The sequence below is a fragment of the Pogona vitticeps genome, chromosome 1 (assembly GCF_051106095.1).
Source record: "Pogona vitticeps strain Pit_001003342236 chromosome 1, PviZW2.1, whole genome shotgun sequence".
Taxonomy (NCBI): domain Eukaryota; kingdom Metazoa; phylum Chordata; class Lepidosauria; order Squamata; family Agamidae; genus Pogona; species Pogona vitticeps.
Window position 1 is genome coordinate 211,571,198 of NC_135783.1, and position 22,199 is coordinate 211,593,396.

Below are 22,199 nucleotides of genomic sequence, written 5' to 3' on the forward strand. Positions count from 1 at the left end.
AGCAACCAACATGAATTTGACACAACTCTGAGAGGCAGTGGAAGATAGGAGGGCCTGGCGTGCTCTGGTCCATGGGGCCACGAAGAGTCGGACACGACTAAATGAATAAACAAAACATCCCTAGGACCATGTCTCCCTTCATGACCTTGCTCAGGTCTCAACATTGCCTACACCAAGGTTGGGGAATCCTTGGTCCTCCAGACCGCAATCCATTGCTGTTGGCTATACTGGTTGGTACATTAGAGAGCTGAAATCCAAAAAATCTGGAGAGTGAAAGGTTCCCCATCCTGGTCTACCCTGATTATCATTTGTTCCCCAGGGTTTCAGATGGGGGTGTTCTCAACCCTTCTGCATGCATTTGTGTCTTACATACCTCTTTGTCTTTGTGTTGAATAATGGGGTTCTGTTTGAGCATGGAGTTCTGACTCTGGTCCTGAAAAGATTCTTGGCATCTGTAGGAACCCTGGTTTGAACTCTGCTGTCTTGAAACCTGCCCTGCCAGATGACCCCTTCCATTTGGTCTCTGTTTTCTGTGTCTGTTTAATGCTCTGAGAAGAAAATCCACCTGCTGGGTATATCTTCCACGGCTCTGTGAGAAACTCTATTTTTATTCTTCAGGGGCTGTTCTGTTCCACTCTGGTGTTCTAATTGACAAATTCCTTTTGTGGCTTCCCTGCATTCCCATTCCTCAGCAGTTCATTTGATTGCTCTTAAAACCCAGGCAGCATCTCTCTGAACTTGCCTCACTCTTACAAAACAGAAAACATATAAGGCGCCACTACAGTCATATATTGGCCATCAGGAGCAAACACAGCAGACAGCCGCACAGAGTGCCAAACTACACGGGTGACAGCAGGAATGAGTTGCCAAATCCTTACAAAGGGAGAGCTGTGCATCTTCCCAACAATGATGCACTCATAAAGTCACAGACAGAGAAGTGCTGTGAAGGCAAGAAAGGGCGGGAGAATGATGTTTTAATAGAATCTGCTGAGGAAAAGTTGCTTCCAGTCTGAGGAAGGTTTCTACTTACTGACAAATACCAAGGCAAGCTCTAAGAACATATCTCCTGAGAAATGTTTACAGTAAATGATGCTGTCTTGTGTCTAAGTGCCATCTAATGTATGGAATAAAACCAGGTCACTAATTTGTTCCTTAATCCGTTTTCCCAGGTTCATAATGGAAAACAATCTTCCCTTCCCTTTCTCCTCCTTTTACTGTGCTGCATAAAAACCAGCCATCAAAACACTTTGGGTAGAAATAAAAAAGCATTGTAAAAAGCATCTGAGGTATAAATGGTTATTGGCTTTAATTTATAGTACTGTACATTGTTCTAAAATGATGGATAACAACACATTGGCTGAAATCCAGTAGCAGAATTTACGCTGCATAAGACTGATGAAGTCGTCAGATGCAGCATTCTTTCATAAATTAAAGACTTCTGATCTCTTTGAAAGGCCCCCAGGCTCCTTTCCATCCTTGGGAAGCTCTTAGAGCTTGTGGGAGGTGGGGGGAAGTCTTTCATTTTGGAAAACCAGTACCACTATGAAATCTCGGTGGCAGAAATTAAAGACTCCTGCCTCCCATCCTACATTCACCAAAGGCTTCTCCAGGGCAAAGGAATCCCAAGGGAGCTCAGGACCTTCAGAGAGGGGGACTGGAAATCTTTAATTTACGAAAAATTGCTGCTGGTGGTGACACAATCAGCTGCTGTACGTTTTATATAAAGGTAAGATTGTTGCATATATTCCCTTTTTTGAATTCTGTGTCATTGACCTATACGAACTCAAATCATGATAATCACTAATTGTTGAAATTATTAAGATTTAGGTCAGAGTTTAGAGAAGTTACTGTTTGAGGCAACTTCTGGATTCCCAAGTCTAGCATGACCACTGTTCTGGGGCATACTAGCAATTTTTATTCCAAAATGGTAACTCTTACAATTTTTGTGTTATTCACCCTGCTAATTGCTAGAAAGGTGACTGCACTGTCTTTGCTTTTGTCATCTTCTTTCAGTAAGACTCTGGTTTTGTGCTATTCTGCTGCACATCTGAAAAAGACTCTTAAGTGCTCCGAGTTCTCAGATAATAGCAAATAATAGTGATGTGTATGAATTAACATTATAGAAGACCAGTTCAGATGTACCCTTAAACAATGGTCTAGGTTTATGTGCTTGACCATGTCTCTCTGTATGAACCATGAGCTCCTGTCCTATCTGTCTCCTTACCTGCAAACCCAAGGAGAAACACTTCAACTTTTCAACAAACTGGGATTAACTTATATTTGAATGTGAGGCAACTCTGGTTAGATCAAACAAGCAAGAATCAATTAATGCATTATGATTCTAGATTGTTCCCTAAGCCATTGTTTAAACTGGTTGGTCAAAATCTTTTGGGATTTTATGCATGCAGAAGAGGAATCACACCAGTTGCTTCAGCTAATTGATGGGGTGCCAGATGATGTGACCAGGTTGTACTTAATACTTCTTCAGTTGGTTGTACTGTTTAACTCCTCTTGCGCACACATTAAAACATGATAGAATTTGAGCCTTTGAGTTTAAATGTAACAGGGAAGTCTGGTTAATGGAAAAATGGGTGTGAAATCTTCTTGCCTTCTTGTGGCTTGCCTCAGGAAATAGTGTATAACCTCAACACTTATGTACAAGAACTGTGCTGTAGTTTAGCATTGTCTCTAAAAAAAGCTGAGGAATGGTATTGACTGGATGCATTGTCACCAGTCAGTGGCACAATATCACATAATGTATTCATATGGCCATCGAATTCACTGAATTGTGACCTTGGTGATAGAATCATAGTACAGTGGTGCCCCGCTTCATGACGACCCGTTAGACGACAAAATCACTTTATGATTAGTTTTTTGCTATCGCTATAGCGATCGCAAAACGATGATTCGATGGGGTTTTTTCTCTTTATGTTGAATCGGTCCATGCTTCGGAAACTGATTTTTCACTTCACAACGATCAAAAACAGCTGATTGTCAGGTTTTCAAAAGGCCGCCCGCTGTTTTCCGGAAGACAGCGATCGAAAATGGCTTCCCCTATAGAGGATCTTCGCTTTACAATGAGGTATTTCACCCATTGGAATGCATTAACCGGTTTTTAATGCATTCCAATGGGTTTTTTACTTTCGCTTAATGATGATATCGCTTAACAGCGATTTTAGCAGAATGGATTATCGTCGTCAAGTGGGGCACCACTGTATTGGAGAGCTGGAAGGGACTCCAAAGGTCACTGATTTCAGCCTTCTGCCAGTGCGGGAAATCCCTGACAGGTGTCCTTCCAACCTCTGATTATATATGTCCAGTGGTGGAGAATCTACTATCCTTTGGTGCAGATTTACTGTCAAATGGCTCTCATTGTTAGGAAGTTCTTCATAATGTTCAGTCAAAATCACTTTTCTTGTAACTCCTTTCTTATAACTTTTTATATGCCCATATATGTTGGGGGAATGGCCCTGTATTGTTCACTGACATCTTCCCTAGAAATGTAGCATCAGGTTTTTGCTCAGAATCACTTACCCTGTTTCCCTGAAAATAAGACCTAACCTGAAAATAAGCCCTAGTATGATTTTTCAGGATGCTCGTAATATAAGCCCCGCCCCAAAAATAAGACCTAGTTAAGTGAAAGCCTGCCCTCCAGCAAAAAAAGATGACATGGCTGCATTTGAATAAATGTAGATTATTGTACATGAGAAAAATAAAACATCCCCTGCAAATAAGCCCTAATACGTTTTTGGAGCAAAAGTTTATACAGTATAAGACCCTGTTTTATTTTCGAGGAAACACGGTATTTATACAAACACTGCACCATTTTGGAAAATGTCCTACCTTCATAATTGCTTTCATATGTCATGTTTCTTCTTTTATTTTACATTTACTCTAAATTCTGTCTTCACATCTTTATGCTCCTGTTTTCCTACCCCTTCAGACAGCAGCGGTTTGCATACTTGTCTGAAAATAAACCCCACTGATTATAGCAGGACCATTTGTCTAGTAAGCATGCTTAGGATTGGTCTGCTTGATCTGTATGTGGAGTCTCGACATGAAGTCATCCTTTTTTGATTGCTTTGTTTATCTAGCCCAGCCACTCTCTAGGGGAGCCATATGGGCTCCTGGGAGCCCCTGGCACATTTGAAGGAGGCCACAGACTGGAAACACTTCTTCACAACCCATCTTACAAGGTTCATTATGTGACTTAAACAACCCTGATTTAGCCTATGTTTCTTTCATATTGTGTTTATGGTCGTGGCAAAAAAAAAAAAAAAGGTTGAGAATGGCTGATCTAGCCCATGAAAGCATCTAAAAGCTCCTCGGTTTCTGTAAATGATAGCTCCTGGTTATGTAAGAATTACTAATTTCTAGGAGCAGAAGCTGGAAAAAGGATATACTTTGTGAGAAAGGGGGCAAAACTTGTCACTGATCTAGTTAGTACATATGCAAGAAAAAGCTGAGATGGATAAAGGACTTTTGTTAAAGTATAACCAGGATTCAAGAAGTTTTCCCCACTGTTAGAATTAAGGACATACTGTAAATCCTTGCTTGTCTTGGTATTGAGAAAGAGCAGTGACTCATATTTCACCTATCTCTGAGAAGAATTGCTGTTTTTGCATAGCCTTGAGGCTGATTTGCAGATTTGAGAGCATGATTGTTGCGTAGTTGTGCAAGGTACATTAGCTGCGTACAATTTTAAAAAGCAGAAACATTGGATGAATTTATTCACGAAGGCTTTCACGGCCGGGATCTAATGGTTGTTGTGGGTTTTTCGGGCTCTTTGGCCGTGTTCTGAAGGTTGTTCTTCCTGACGTTAGGAAGAACAACCTTCAGAACATGGCCAAAGAGCCCCGAAAACCCACAACAACCATTGGATGAATTGTATACATCTTCTTTGTCAGTCAGCAAGTCCTTCCATGTTTGCTCTGTGTGTGTGTGTGTGTGTGTGTGTGTGTGTGTGTGTGTGTGTGTGTGTGTGTTGTTTAATTTTACCAGGGAAAAGGATAGCAATTTTTTAAAGACATTTTGCACAAAATGCAGAAACCTTGACAGATATAAAGCACTGGTTTGCCCAATCTTGCAATGGAAGCAGAATATCTCATTTTTCTGACAGGTTGTCTTAGTAAGAATGAGGTAACTAATAAGTCTTCTTCACAACATGGACAGATTCTCCCTCCAGGAGACCTCACTGAATAGCTTTTGGGTGACATGGAGAGAAAGTCCTGTTGCATTGGGCCAGCTACCGACATGACAAAAGACTTAGAATTATTTCTTTGTAACATGTAGGCTTCTGGGGCAATATGAAATTCAGGAATCCTTTCAGCAGTACAGTATGTACTTCTATCTTTATTTAAATAAAACAAATCTGAAACATAAATGGTTAACACTGCTTAATATACAGTTGTAATATCAGAATGAAAAAAATGAACTGGCTTCAAACATATTAGCTCAGAGGAGGACATGCACTGTCTGCAGCCAAATAAAACAAAGAACGCTGTATCTATGAAGGACCCTGAATACAGAAATCATCCACTTTTCCCTCCCATTCTAGGAATTCTTCTAAATGTTACACTCTTTCCAAGATTCACATTTTGAAATAGCTATTACATCAAATTAAAAAAGCCATAAAAATAAAATGCGTAGAACATTAGCTTTGTTTTTACTAAACCTGCCAAACTTGTCTTTACGTGTGGAGAGTCTATAGACTGAGAGGAAATCGGTCATCCTTTCCACCTTTGCAATATTCCACTGCCTTCCAAGAGATGGAATTTATAAGGCTTGATCCACATTGTCTTTAATTCTTAATAATGAACTGTAAAGATCAATAAGATTAGGCCAGACTCTGGGAATAGATTCTACATTCGTGCTATATGTAATATGTGGTCTGAAGGTAAAGTCAGAGGCAGAGCACTACATCCTTATTCAGGCATTACAGGCTCTGGAGTTGCCAGCATAGTAGAAATGGCCCAAGAACAAAGAGGAGAAGGTTCCTGCTCATGTGTAGGTTTTGCTCACATGCAGAACCTGTACAAGACTGTGAGCAAAGCAACTATGGGAGGCCAGAGCTAAACTCTCCCACTAACCACAATGTTGAATCCAGAGGCTGTAGTGTCTGCTCACACTGGCTCTGACACAGTTCGAGATGGACGTTACAACATGTGGCTTTTACCATGACATTTCCACTTTGACAAAAGAAACTCAGTGTATTTTTCAGGTAATTTCTTAAAACCTGTTGCTAAAGCATCCTGATTTTCAGTATACTTGGAAGAGTACACCACTGGAATGTCTCCATTCCAAAATAGTTCCCGTTGCAGAAATACTTGGGAATTCCTTGGTGAGAGATCTGGGGAGGGGCAGAAAGTAAGAATGGGTAACCAGTAACTAATTGTAATCAACTTAAAAAAAAATTAGCAGAACATCCTCTTCAGAGCTTGTTCCAGGCCCGAAAAAGTGTTTGTGTTTGGTGCAAAGAGGACACTTTCAAATTGACTCTATTGCTTGCAAAATGTTCTACAGATTTCACATCCAAAGACCACTGAGTCAGCTGAAGATCTATTTATATTGAAAGATTCTCACATAAAACTGTTCCAGCACTGGTAGCATTAGGACTCATGGCAGGATTAGAAAGTTGACGTAAGAAACATGGTGTTCCTGTCATGACCTGTCTCTTTTTGAAGGCTTCATCTGTGTTCAATTTTTTCCTTCTTATTTCTTCACAGCACTTTCCAATGGAACAAAGAAGATCTTTGGATTTATCAGGTTGTCATTAATCAGTATCCAAAACCCATGCAAGGCAGAAGAACCCTTTACTTGGATATGCTACAGAAACTTCTCCCTCACAAGTCTAGAGAAGATCTTGTATGTTATACCAGCACTTATTTCAGTTCAATGTTATCATGAGCCTTTGGGTTGGCAAATTTTCAACACAAATGCACTTTGTAAGTTATTGAATGATATGAAGCAACTTTTGCTTGCACATCAGAGCCTCTTTCCCCTCTCCTCACAGCCCTCCATCTGATCTCAAGAGACCCGTGATCCTTGATGCCATGTCACCTGGCATCAAGGATTGCTGGGAGAAAGGACAATTCCTGCCTTCCATTTCTAATAGGATATTTCTATCAGAGCAGCTACACATTTGAAGTTCACACATATTACTGAGTGAAAATAGCAAGAAACAAACACAGGCTGAGCAATTGTTGCCTTTCTGGTGACCAAGAATGAGACGCACAATATATCAGACCATATCCTGGTAGTCCTTGTTCTCAACAAAAAGTACCCGTATTTTTCGCTCCATAAGACACACCTTTCCATAAGACGCATCAATTTTTAGGAGAAGAAAACAGGAAAATATAATCTGTTTTCTTCGCTCCATAAGACGCACAGACTTTCCACCCCCCTGTTTTGTGGGGGAAAAGTGCATCTTATGGTGCGAAAAATACGGTAATTCTCTTTGTGAAGTAACTCTTCTAATTCTGCTCCCATATAGGGGAAACTAGAACTGCTACAACCTGTTCATTTGTTGAAAGCTAAGATAAAATATGAAGCATAATATATGTCTCATGTCAAAACAGAAGGAAAATTACAAGAAATGCTCAGTATGCAAATACATCTGGTAAACATCATATAATGGCATTTTTACCACTTAATCAAATGGGAACAGACATATAGATTGAACTTTAGGTTTCCTCATGTAAATATTTTGTTCGCTACAAAGATTGTCCTAATTGTCCATGGACAGAGGTTTAATCATACACTTCCATTATTCTGAGCACTTGCAAGAGCTATGTATGAATTGTCAGGACTACTGTAATTACCAGAAAATTCAAACTTTGCATCTGGATTTGAAGAAGGGCTGTGTATCGAAGAACTGGGGTTCACCTGGTTCTATGAAGTCCAATCTTCTGGGGTATTCTGGCCAGGCTTGGGGTGTGTACACACAGTGGGAAAAATTCACATAGATCTGTAGTGATTTTGCACAAAGGAAGCTGAGTTTCCCTGGTGAATTCACTTTAGTTGACCACAAAGGAGTCAGCAGAGAGATGGAGAAATTGACAATCAGTCCTTATTTACAGCTTGTTAAGGTAGTTCTGCTGTAGCTGTGCAGATCTGCAGGAGGCTTAACAAGCTGCAAAGTAGTGCTGGTCATAAATTTCCTTCTTATCCTCTGCTGACTATTTGCTCTTTTTCCCCTCTCCTTTGGTCTCCTAGCTATCTCAAAGACTGTGTCTCCCTATATGAGCCTACCCAGGTGTTAAGATCATCAAGAGAGGTCTTTCTCTTGGCCCCATAACCTTCACAGGTGCATTTGGTGGGGACATAGGAGATGGCCTTCTCTCTTGCAGCTCCCAGACTTTGGAACTCTCTCCCACAGGAGGCCAGGCAAAGATCTTTCTCTTCAGGCAAGTTTTCCCTTAAGACTGGCTGCCTGTGGGCTTTTAAATGGATGGTTGTGCCTTACCACTTTGAATGTGGTTTTGATATTACTTTGTTTACTGTTTTTAGTATGGTATTTGTTTATCCTTTTTAGTATTTGTATACTTACTAATTTTAGCTTTAAATATTGTCTTTTAACAATGTGAGCTGCTTTGGATCCTTTTTAAGAAGAAAGATGGGGTAAAGTTATTTTAAATTTTAAAAAAACTGTGCTGGCACCAAGCCTTAAAAGAAAGAAACAGAACAGTAAGGGAAGAGAATGGAAGAACAAGGAGACCTAGGCACCAGGTTTGGGGAAGAGAGGATTCAAATAACAGTCAGTTTCCCATTTAAATATCTCTCCCTGCTGCTGTAGCTGGGTGGAACGCCTTTAAATGCTATAAACTGTTGCATAGAAAGATCTGAAACTGTATGTATTAGCACAAGCAGCCACACTGCCTGAGCCAAATGCATTTGCTGCAAAAAATGTAAAAGCCACAGTTACAGAGGAAAATAATTTGAATTGGAGGAAGAACCCCAGGTTGATTCACATTGACTTGCTCTCCTTATCTAAAGGTAAAACATCGATTTTACTTCTAAATATTTTATTTTTAAAATTGTATTTCCAGCCATTTTCACAACTTTTGGTGCATGATTACATGCATTGTTTACATGCATCAGATGGATCTGATTGTAATCACTCACATGGAGCTTTTGATGAAGGGATTCCAGTATCACTTTTTCTGTCAATCAAAAACTAAACAAACAGAATGCATCAGTGTAGGTCAGAGTTGTCATCATTATAAGTAAAGATGAACTGGTTATGGGTTTTTTTTTAAATGTTGAGTATATAGTTCACCCTTAAGATGTGATGTGTAGATATATTCCCCAAGTTGCAAAATCCATTCAAATGTGGTGCCTATCTCTAAATCTGCTGACTGGCTGCAGCTGCTTGCTGTATCTGAAAAGCTAGCTCCTCCTGAAGATAAGAAGACCCTTTGGAGAGACAGTTTACACAACTTGAGAGAATGTGGCTGCAAATTCAGATATATACATGACCACAGTTCTTACATACTGTACTACTGCTTCTTTGTGAACTAGTGGGAATGGATCCTAGCCATTCTCTTCTTTACATGCATTGGGACTCTTCCAGTATCTTTGTTCAACAGCAGCTCCTCACACTAACAGAATACCATCCAGTTCTTCAAAAACCCTCTGATTTATGAATGTGGGACATTGTGCTTCTGTACCCATGATTGAAAAATGCCCGGAAATGGCCTGATACTGCTGCACAAAATTGTGTCTGCATTGCCAGCCCCCCCCCCCCCAAAATGTCAAGCTTTACATAGCAAAGGGCAGCCTGGATGTTGACAACACCAAGGGTAGAAGTCAAGATAGTCTAGAGGGGTCCTTGGGTTGGACCACAACCCACAGAAATCCTTTCCCAAATTTGGCACAGAGCAAAAGCAGACTGTCTGTTTTACCTGTGCCAGATTTGGTGCTGATCCTAAATCCATTTCAAAGTTATACGTTTTTGTTTGAGCTGCCCCCATTTTTAGAATTAGGGGGAAAGGGGGAAGAAGCATTTGCAGTCTTTCAATTATTCTTTATCTTCTCTCCATCCTTGATGCTTAGTTCTTCCTATGGCAGCGTGTGGATGTAAACCTTTTATCAGTAGAGTTAAGCACTAGTTTATATAGCCCAACCCAGACGGTCGTACAAATACTTGAATCTCTTGCTAGGTTTCCTCTGCCAGTCTTCATTGATGGGCACAGAGTTGAGAGGGAGATAATGTTTGCTTCTAATGGTTTAATTTTAATAACTCCTTGACACAACTTTGAACCATTGAAATCACTTGGTTGATGCTATGAGTTAAAATGGTCATGATAGACAGACAAACAGACGAATGAATTAATGAGGCTTTTAATTTTTATCAGGTTGCTCATGAAAGGGCTTGGGACCATTATCATTTTACAAGGAATCAATGGAGAACATTGATGCTCAACTGGATCGAGGCAAGAAAAGCTTTTTTACTGAAGGCAGTCATGACTCTCGCTGAAGCCTGCACCTCTCATGAGACAGAGATCATGTTGGCCAATAATAGAAGAAAACAACAGGAAATATGTGCAGATCTTAGAGAAAAGGTAGGCCAAATTTCATAACTGCCAATTAACAGTTCTGTTGCTTTAGCATTCTGGCTTGTCCAATAATGGCTTGAGGGGGAAAAGGGTCATTAGATGTAATATGGGCTTTCTCCCTTTGAGACAAATTGTGGCATGTTCACCATGACTAGGCTTGTCATACTTCAACACCACATTTTTTGACAACATGCCTCTGGGCAGGGTGGTGGTGGGAAGTCTTCATTTGCTAGAAAATATGTGTCTACATTTTTTAAAAAAATCTTCAGTCTTGAATCTTTATACAAGACTGAAGATTTTTTATTTATATATTATATATGGACCTGATTAGCTTCATTTACACTCACACCTCAGGAATTGTATGCACAAGTGTGTTTCCTTTTCCTAATTCATCACATTTTCATTTATTGTATCCTGGTCTGGTGAATGGGGATACAGCAGTTTGTTGTTTGTGACTGCCACCCTCCATACTGGGCAGCCTGAATAGTAAGGCTGCAGTGAGATAATATGTCTTGTGGGTCTATACTGTACTGGAAAGTTTAATTTGGGTGTGCTAAAAGTGGTTCAGTGCTAAAATTGTGGTGGTGGGGATAGATGTATAGATGAAAGTCACACCCCAGACTCTGCCTGGGTTTTAGCCAAGTCACAGCTTTGAGTAGCTTTTTAAAATAATGGTTAGAAAAGCCACCACAAAAAATTGAGAGGCATTCTTTCTCCCTTCATTCAATCACTGAAACAACCATAGAGGACGTATAAACAAATCACTAAAGTTGATATTAAGTAAGAAGAATTCCCATAGGAATCCGGTGTAAAGATACTAGGGGAAATTTGGACAATGTGATTTAAATCTAGAAGAGGAGCCCAGTTATTGCCAAAAGCGTGATCAGCCAAAATCAATAGACAGCAATAAATATATTCTATCCTGCCAACATCCCTGTGTGCTTTGCTCTTGTTTCTGGACATTATCCCTGAATTAATCCGATTCTGTGTTTTCAAATATATGATCCGAGTGCCTGCTGTATCAGAAGGTCCGTATAGTCCCACATGAGCTTACACAGGCTCTGAGATCTTTGAGACCTTTCTCTCGGTTCCACCATGGCCACAAACATGTTTTGTGGATACAAATGTGAGAATTTTCTTAGCGGCTGCTTCCAGACCATTGAACTCTCTTCCAAGGAAATCTAGCTTGGCTTCCTTCCTGCAGTCCTTCCACTGCAGGCAAAAGCATTTTCATTCCAGCAGGCTTTGGGCCATTTATTGGCTATTGTCAGATGGGCTTTTAAGAGATTGCTCCTGTGCCTGTTTTTTCTTAAATGAATAATACAACAGTGTCTTAGTGATATAGTTTGTCTGATTGTGTCTTAACATGATAGCCTTTGATATGTGTTGGTGGGTCTATGTTGGGAAAAGGAAAATTAGAAATCAAATAAATAAATACTATGTTGACTACTTCAATATGATTTCTAGATACTATTGTACCATGATTTATACATGATGAGAATACCTAATCCCCTTGCTTCCCTGCTACCAGGCCACCCTTCCATTTCTTAGTGTGTTTTCAACAGTGTGCCAGATTTTTTATCACATCCTGAAAGGAAGTCCAAGTCCCATCCTAAACATGTGCAAAAGCTCATTTTAAAGCTGCTCTGGAGTGATCTAGGGCACGGGTTCTTAACCTTGGGTTACTCAGGAGTTTTGGACTGCAACTCCCAGAAGCCTTCACCACCACCTGTGCTGGCTGGGGTTTCTGGGAGCTGCAATTCAAAAACATCCAAGTAACAAAGGTTAAGAACCACTGATCTAGGGGACTTACTTTCACTGAACGTCTGTGGCCAGTCCTGGGCAAAGCACCCTCACTTAAATGCAATACATTTTGGTTCACCCTGTTGTCTCAAAGGCCCATGCAGAGAGGTAGGCAACAATCCTTAGGACTAGTCTTGTTTGAAAGTGCTATGGATGTGTGCAAAAAGATCAGAGAAACATAGAGATTGTGCTTTGTGATGGGAAAGCAGCTGCAACAGGTGACTCCTGGAATTGTGTGTAGAAATGCCACCACTTGGATGAATTTTGATTCTGTACACATCAGCCTAGCATTTCCCATTGGGCATAGCCTAACTTCATAGCCTTCCTCACATTGGCCATTGAATGATGCATGTAAAGGTGTCCTTAAGACAATACTCACTCATCTAAAGAATGGAGCTGTAGTGTAATTTTTCCTCCAGGGTTGATGATGAGAATTTTGCTAGTACAGCCGTGCCCCACTTTACGATTGCCCCGCATTATGACAAAACTGCATTACGGCTATCTTTTGGCGATCGCAAAACGATGGTCTGAATAGGGGTTTTTTGCTTTGTGATGATCAGTTCCCTGCTTCGGGAACTGATTCTTCGCAAAATGACGATTTTCGGACAGCTGATTGGCGGTTTCAAAATGGCTGCCGGGTAAATAAAATGGCTCCCCACTGTTTTCTGGGACGGATTCCTCGCTGCACAGGCACCGAAAATGGCTGCCCTATGGAGGATCTTCACTGGACGGTGAGTTTCCAGCCCATTGGAACGCATTGAAGGGGTTTCAGTGCGTTTCAATTGGCTTTTTATTTTCACATGACGACGTTTTTGTTCTACAGCGATTTTGCTGGAACGAATTAACGTCGTAATGTGAGGCACCACTGTAGTGGCAATAGACAGGAATGGCTGTACTCTCCCCTTTATATTCAATAGTATCTGGTGGGAGCCATTTGATTATGAGAATCCTTCTGACTGCACGGTTTTTTTCTTCTGTGCTCAGGGGAGACTGCTGGTATGTGCTAAGTAAGGGAAGGATCCTAATCCAGTACACAGTTTTCCCTAAGTGCCTGGGGGAAGGGGAGACTCCCTCTAGGCATGGGTGCTGGACTGTTCTGTGCCTCCCTTCCTTTGAGAGACTGGAAGACGAATGAAAGAAATGCAGGGCCTCTGCTTTGAAGTATATTAAAAGCTCCCTCTGTTGCTTTCCGATCTGGGTTCCTTGACCAAAGAACACCTATGTAGAGGAACAAAGAAGGTCCACAGGAGCTAGACTGTTAGGGCATATACACCTGTAAGCTATTTCAGGAAAACTGGAAACCAGAAACAAAACAAAAGGCAAGCTTACTTCATCTTCTATAAAGGTCATGTGCTAAATGGCACTATCTGTTGGTAGAAAACACAGCCCCACACTTCAGATCTTAACAGCAAATGGCAAGATGTAGAAATAGTGCTTTTCTACAAACCTGTGAATGCGGAGCTTTTACTCAGGAGCCAAGTGTGACAATGAGAAGAGTGAATGAGTGGGATGAATGCCCTGAGGTTAAATCCACCACAGGAAGGAGAGAGGAAAGGTAAAGTGACCCTTTTTCTTCTTCATACTTTTCAGAAATGTCTCCCTTCTTGAGAGGCAGCAATCTTTTAAACGGAATTAGGGTTAGGGGGGGGTGCGACCCATGAGCTTAAACTCTTCTTCTCAGGCCGTGTTCCACATGGGGAAGTTTAAAAATGGTAAAATCAAGAGGTTCTCCAGAAATCCAGTTTCTCTCTCATCTGATCCCCGCTTATTCTTACTTCCTCAGTCTCTCTTTCTCTCACATACCAAGATTAATCCTTAATATTTGTTGTTGTTTAGTCGTTTAGTCGTGTCCGACTCTTTGTGACCCAATGGACAAGAGCATTCCAGGCCCTCCTGTCTTCCACTGCCTCCCGGAGTTTGGTCCAGTTTTTCTTAATATTACCTGTCGTGTTATAAACACATGCAATAAAATATATATCTAATCTTGCCTGTAGTGCATCGTATGTTCCCCATGTTCCATAATATCTTTAACCAAACCTATTCAACGTAGAAAACCTTCTTTTCTCCAAAAGGTCAGATAATTTTGAAGGACCTACTGCTCTGGCATGAACTTGTCCAGCGTCACTAATGGCCTGCAAAGGCTGTTCTCAGACTTCAAAGTGAAATCAGTTGTGATGGGGAAAAACCCTTGTCTGGTGACACTCCAGCTTTGGAACACTGTCTTTGGGAAGTTCACCTGGTGTTGAATGTAGTATCTTTTCAGCACCAGATGATGGAGTTTTCTATTTGCTTATGATTTGCTTATGATTATAAATGTTTAGATTTGGTTTTATGCCAGGCTTATTTTCATTTTTACTAAAATGTAACACAGTCTTTGCCAGCCCCCTTCATTAGTTATGTTTTTTTTAATTGTACACAAAATATCTAGACTGTGGAGCAGCTTGCACCTGTTCGTAATAAATGAACAAAACCAAACAAGAAATTAATTGTTGATAGTGGGGAAGTCCAGGGAATGGTAACCTTCCTTTAACCTCACTCACATTTGTCTGCTAAACTTTACTTCTGCCTTAATTCATTCAGTGGTTTAAGATACTTGTCTGGACTTGGAATATATATTGCTGTGCCAGAAATTAGCTTTACAGTACCAGTAGTGGAAAATAATAGCTATTATTTGCAAGCCTGAATGTATTGGCTGCAGTGCACTTCCCTGGGGGTATGCCACATTCAATCTTATGGGACCGGCTTCAGAATAAACATGTATTGAATTGCATAGTTTGTGGTATTTCTATTTATACTCCAGTCTGTTTTACTCAATTGCCAACCAGCTATTGGTAGCTGGCTAGATAGCTCAGTGAGTCAGGCATCTGGCTGCAGAGCCAAAGGTTGGGAATTCAATTCTTCACTGTGCCTCCTGGACAAAGAGCCAGCCTGTGTAACCATGGGCAAACTGCACAGTCCCAGGGTGCCCCAGGAAAAAAAAGGAATGGTAAAGCACTGCTGAGTACATACTACCTCAAAATCCCTGGAAAGGGTCATCACAAGTCAGAACTGAGTTGATGGCGCACCATTATTGTTATTAACAAGGCAGTGACCCCCAACCCTTGTCTTTTACGATATTTATAGGGCACAAAGAGTTTTGTTTCCTTTCCCCCTTCATAATACCCTCATTAGCCAGTAGGCTGAACAGTCCATCGTAGCTCAGCTGCTCAAACTCGGTGTTCCAGGAGTCCTAAAAGATCACAAATCCTTTTTTGTACTGTTAACAGTTCTTTTCCCTTTTAATTTACCAAAAAAAAAAAAAAAAAAAATTCCTAAGTACTCCTTGGGAAAGCCAGAAACCAGTATCTTACTTTTGGGAGGCTATGTTTTGCTTTCAAACTGATAAGCATGCAGCCACCCACATTCACTAGCAGAGGAAATGATGGTGATTTATAAAGTGATGACAGGCAGAGGCCAATATAGGCTCATAGCTTGTAGACTGTTATTTAATTTAAAAAACACACAGTAAGTTAGTGTTGCTAATATCATATGAATTGCCAGGTTTGTGCAAGTTATAAATGAGTGAAGGAACGGAAAAGTGACATTTTCCTTGATTTTAATTCAAAAGAGTGATTGGATTTTATTTTATTTTAACGTGCAAGTGAACTGTTTGGTTTTCTTTTCTCGTACGATTTCTACTGAATTCCTCTAAAGGCAAATGTTGTATCTTGAGAAGCTGGAGTAAAGTAAATCCTCAGAAACCAGATGACATTCCTCTTACTCTTACCAATGGTATGCTGGACTATGGCTATAAATCAGCTCTCTCTTACAGTATGGAACATAGTAGTTTCCTCCAAAATGACACACTAAACAAAGAAGCAAAGCAAATGAAGCCAAAATTGTTATGATTCCCATGGTGTCCAAAACCATGTCTCTCTGAGCTTTGTATATTGTAAGATCCTTCAATAACCCTTATTGTAATACAGTATCTCCTGTTCTCAGGATTTTGAAAGTATTCTAGCTAAAGGCACTTCTTCACTTAGCCCATATTATGTAGTCCTTCTGTTCCTAAGTTCTCTCTCTCCATCTTCTTAATATTTTAATTAAAATTTATCAAAGTGTCTTTTGTTACATTTAGATTTGTGCATCCATCTGTAGAGCTAGAAGACCTCTGGTTCATCAAAAGACACAGTTAAGAATTTCCCCTTCTAACCTATACAGCTTCTTGCTGTCAAGCAAGTAGGATGGCCATGGATGTACTGCCAAAAAACTGGAAATGCATTACTAAAAAGAGGGCAGCAAAGACATATTTGCATAAAATCTGTGTGTGCTGTATTTGCCAGAGACAAGATGGATAGCTCAGTGGATTAAGGCATCTGGCTGCAGAGGCAAAGGTTGGGAGTTTAATTCCCAACTGTGCTTCCTTGACAGGGGCTGGACTCCGTGATCCATAAGGACCCTTCCAGCTCTGCAGTTCTAAGATTATTGTTATAAATAGCAGAGTAAGTGGCACCATTTTCCTTTACAGTGTGCTTTTGTTCTTTGGTTGTTTCTCCATCAGAGAAGTATAATGTAATGATATAGACCAGGGTCTAGGAAGTACTTATGTCAACTGATTGATCTGTTTCTGCCAGCAGAATCAGAAGGGAAGCACTCCACCTTCCTTCCTAGAGCTTCTATGCTCTCTCTCTCTCTCTCTCTCTCTCTCTCATTCATACACACACACACACACACACACACACACACACACACACACACACAGAGAGAGAGAGAGAGGGAGGGAGGGAGGGAGAGAGAGAGAGAGACCACTTAGTTGGAGAACTGGGAGCTTCCCCAGAGCTTGTTTTGCAAAGGGATCCAAGAAAAGAGGAAGTAAAGAAAGTTCCATTGTATTAGTGGTTCAATAGCTGAATTTTCATGTTGTTGTTGTTGTTGTTTTGACTTATATATTGTCCCATAGTACTAAAGCACTCTCTGAATAGTTTACAACATACCAGTAATTATACAAACACCACTTTGCCTCCCAGTGATGTGGGTGCTCATTTTACTGACCTCAGAAGGATGGAAGGCTCAAGTCATTTATGAGCCGGCTACCTGAATCCATTGCGATTGTGAGCAGAGGCTTGACTGCTGTACTGCAGTGTAACCACTGCACCACAGGCTTGATTTTGTAAGGGGAACAAATCCTTTTTCATTCCACTTTTAAGCTCTTTTCTTCATCTCACAGCAATATATGAATATTTAAGATTTACTTTTTAAAGTATGTAATACTTTTAATGAAAAATGTTGTAGATAGTGATATGATTTGTAAAGTTGAAGATATAGGGAAGAAAGAGAAATACTGTAGGTCAAATGCTGCATTTCAGTCAGATTGATCAGGATTAAAACTTTGATTTTTTAAAATTAAAATTTGCCAAAGCAGCACCATAACAACCTTCAGCCTATTTTGAATGTGGAAAAAGGGCCTGATTCTAGCCTAGGAAAAAGGCCCAAGGTGCAGGGTGTGGCCTGGTAAGGGAGATAGAGAGGTTGTTTTTTCCAAACGCAGGTTGTGAACTAATATTAACTACAGTGGTGCCTCGCTTAACGAGCGCACCGTATAACAACGAATCCGCATAGCGATCCTTTTTTCAGGATCGCTAATGCGGAGGCATAGCGTCGGTCCCTATTGCAAAAACTCGAATAGCGATGATCGGTAAGCGTTTCGCTTACCGATCTTCGCTTTGCGATGCCCACGGATCAGCTGTTTGGCAGTTACAAAATGGCCGCCGGAAGCCCCGAAATGGCCGCACGCAGCGTTTTCGCGCCCTCCCCTCACTTACCGAGTGCGTGAAAATGGCTGCCGCTATGGAGGAAACTTCGCTGAACGGTAAGTTTAGGGCCCATTGGAACGCATTAAACGATGTTTAATGCGTTCCAATGGGTTTTTACATTCCGTTTAGCAATGTTTTCACATAGCGAGGGTTAATCCGGAACGGATTAACCTCGCTATGCGAGGCACCACTGTAGTTGGTTGTAATTGCTTTCTTCCCAGCCCCCCAAAAGCAGCTGGGGAACCCACATGTGCCTGGAGAACTTACAGGCATAGATTGGTATTGATTTTCTGGCACTGTAACAAATCCTTGGTCATGGTAACAACTAGAGTTGTGCCAAGAATTCCAGAACAAGACTTCTGCCCAAAGGGGCTTCTGATCTTATTTATTTATTTATTTATTTATTTATTTATTTATTTATTTATTCATTCATTCATTCATTCATTCATTCATTCATTCATTCATTCATTCATTCATTCATTCATTCATTCATACATACATACATACATACATACATACATACATACATTTCTATCCCACCTTTCTTCCTGTAGAAACCACATGTGCAAGAGAAAGGGAGGTGTGGAGGGAACAGAGGTAGGAGTGAGCAGGGGAAGATATTGGATTATTGTAATTCAACTTTCTTTAGTTGTTTAGAGAGGGGAGATGATTGAAATACGGCTGAGTAGTGCTGTGGGTGAGAAGAGGAAGGAATTCCTGAAAGACTACATTGCAAACTGGGAAATCACAATGTTTGTATCTCTTTCACGAGCAAATAATTATCTTCGGTTTTAAATGTTAGGCAGACAGTACTTACACGTATACAGCATAAAAAAACAAAAGAAAACAAAAAATCCTTACCAGGTTGCAAATTTTAAAGTCTCGATTTCTGGGAATAAACCTTGACTAATATTTCTCTGTTACTGATACTAGTTGCAGTTTACCTCTTTAAAGAACGAAGATAATAGAATGAAACTAGATTAATTCCTTTGATTATTATTACAGCAATCTCCCATAACTAATTTCCCTTTCCCTCTCTTCTGTTGACTTGGTTTCCTTGCTCCCTGCTTCCATCCTGCAGTCTCTTGCTATTTCCTGTTGCTCTGCACTTCTAATTAAACTAGAAGATCTTCAAGAAAAGAACCCCAGATTTCTTGTGTATATGTTGTGCTAAATAAAAAGGTAATGCTTGCAAAATGGATATTTCAGTAGATATGCTCATCTTGACAAAGAAAATCCAAATATTATTGACACTAATTTCTTTTTAAGTATATATACATTTTTTAAAGGGTTATATATATTGACTGAGTATTTCACGAGCAGATCACTGAAGTGTGTAACTCTGAAATAGACATTTGCCTGCTAACGTATCGACTGGAGAGTGTAACATACCTAGTCTGTGAGTGAACTGGGTTATTGATAATTGGTTGTTCAAATAGTTATTCATTTTTAAAACATTTGCAATTATATGTAGACCTATTAAAGCATCTCTATGTAGATGTTTCTCTTGAATCTGTAAGGATTCCCTTAGTTGCTAACAATCAAATATCAATATTATAAAGAGAAGGATAAAATAAATTGTAATATTAATGCTGCTGCTACTGCTAATACCTCACCATTTTCAGGTGCGCCAAAATATCCTTCCTTATCTTATATCTCTCCCCTACCCCACATCCAATATGTTAAGAAACTGGAAAGGCCATTTTTGTGAGACGAGCAGTTAAAACTGGCACTAAGCAAGAATAAGACACCAATTATAATAGATATGAAATTCTAGGGTTTAAAAAAAGGTCACTCAAAGGATAAATAAAAAAATGCCAAAATTGTGTTGTTTAGTGTATTAAATTGGACTAGAGTAGGCCCATTGAATCAATGGGGATTTGGTAAGTCAACTCCCCCACAAGTTCTAGTGATTCAAATGGGCCTATTTTAACTGTGACTTAGCTAAGTGTAATATGTTGCAGTTAGAGTAGGCTGATTTGAATTGGATTTATGGAGGAGCTGACTCACTAAATCCCCATTGATTAAATTTGCCTACTCTAGTCTGATTTACTGTGCCAAGCAACACAGTTTTGGTCATTGTTGGCTTAAAAACCTTGGCCTTTATTTAAGTCCTTAGATGCATGCTGGAATTTATGGATGTAATCCCTTTCAGTAGTTTTCTTCTTCAATTTCCTTCTATATTTCTTTTTTTCCAAGTTGAGGGTGACTTGATGGCACATAACAACAATTTCCTTTATTCCAAAACAGCCAGTTTGAGGTCAGCAACAAAGCATTCTGAAACTGGCTTTTGTGAATTGCGATTTCTGTTGTCAGATTTGTATATAGAAGGGAGAGGGGCCTTGCTGGAAAAGAGTGATATACTATAGATCACCGTAATAGGTAAACAAGTCCATGGTTCTCTGAAATTTGGTTGAAATTCCTGCAATCTGTCATGGCCTCGACCAGAGCAATTGCAGGGATACAGCTGGTATCTAAATTTTTTGGCAGACTCTTTGAAAACTGATTGCCTGTATTAATAATGCTACTGTAACTCTGAAAGTTTATTATCTGTGCCTGCACCCTTCTTCACTTGGATGAAGTGCCCAGCTATGTATACTGTGTATATTAACATGCAGCTAAATATTGCATTCTACATATGTCTTAGGAATCCATGGAGGCTCACACCAAAATAAATCCATTAGTCTTCCAGATGCCTCATTCATTTTGTTTTTATGTTTGTTTTGTTTTTGTTTCATGTACTGAAACAGGCCAACCTGTTTCCTTCTGTGAAAACTGGCCAGGTTGACTCTGTCCAGGAGGAACCGGAGCTGGCGCATCAACCGAGGCTAGCAGAAACACTTTGGAAGTAACTTTTGACCTCTATAGAGGTGGACTGCCTCCGGTAGGATTTCTAAACTTTAGAGGGCTATAGGTGTCCATCCCTGGGCTAAGATGACGAGTGGACACCTGTAGCCCTCTGAAGGTTATTGCACTACAGTTTCCTTCAGCCTTAGCGAATATATCTAGCGGAGAGGAATTAGAGAATTGCAATTGAACAACATCTGGAATTAATGTTACCAGTTGAAGTCTTGGGGAATTCCTGTCTTCCTCTGGATCTCCAAGCAGGCAGACAAACCTCTCAGGGTACAGTGCTGGAATATGAGAAAATGTGAGGTATGTGAAGTACTTAGGAGCCAATCTTTACCTTTTCCCAGCTGGAACCAGGATACTCTGGCTCAGTGTGAAAGTGTTTATGTAGCTTTGGCTTTCTTCCCAACTGTTGCCGGCTCCGTCTCTGTGACATTGCAAGATCCACTTCCTGGTTTTAGGTTTGGGACATGAATTCTACAGGAATGGGATACAGCTGCCGACTTGGCATCTGGAAGGCCACAAGTTGCTCACTTTAATTTAGGCGCATTGAATGCCCATCAACAACACATTGAATAGCATCTCCCAAATGAAACATTAACTGCTAACCAGCAATCCCTCCATTTGGATTTAGCTTTGTTATGGGTTTTTGCAGTAAACCCATCAACCAGGATAGAAAGGGTCATGCACATGTACAGGAGAATTTTGAGCACGATATTATATCACTTTCAGTAGTTCTAAGGAGACTTCCAGAAGAAACAGATATGGTATTGATTAGGGATAAGGTTTGCTGCTTAAAGAAAAAAAAGAATCCACTGTGGATTCAAGTTCATATGTGTGCAGGAATGACCCAGCTGTTAGATTAGTGATGGGTGATTGTGACCATTTACATGTTTAGGAACTGCAGCTCCCTTTATCATTGGCTATATAGGGTAGGGCTGATAGCTGCAGGCCAAGGACACATTTATTCTATGTGTAGAGATGGGGACGAATATACAAATGAATCACAATTTTTTATGAATATCGCCGATTCGTCATATATTCGTCAATTTGGAAGACTTGATGAATACAAAGTGACAAATATTTTCTTGGTTTTATTCATTGATTCGTCAATATTCGTCATATTTGTTACCCTCGTTTGGGTCTCTCTGTGCCATCTCTGAGCTTGCTGGTGCCAGTCAGAAGCTCTGGCCGATCG

At 40.3% G+C, this 22,199-nt stretch overlaps 1 protein-coding gene across 6 annotated transcripts in view; it reads left to right on the forward strand.

Annotated features, from left to right (window-relative positions):
* The window catches only part of CCDC148 (coiled-coil domain containing 148), a 151,242-nt gene that overhangs the window by 71,465 nt on the left and 57,578 nt on the right, over positions 1-22,199 (forward strand). For all 6 annotated transcript variants that reach the window (XM_072982785.2, XM_072982796.2, XM_020801165.3 and 3 more), the window contains exons 9-10: positions 6,726-6,864; positions 10,356-10,562. In XM_072982785.2, the coding sequence (XP_072838886.2) occupies positions 6,726-6,864; positions 10,356-10,562 (346 nt within the window). The remainder of the gene's footprint in view (positions 1-6,725; positions 6,865-10,355; positions 10,563-22,199) is intronic.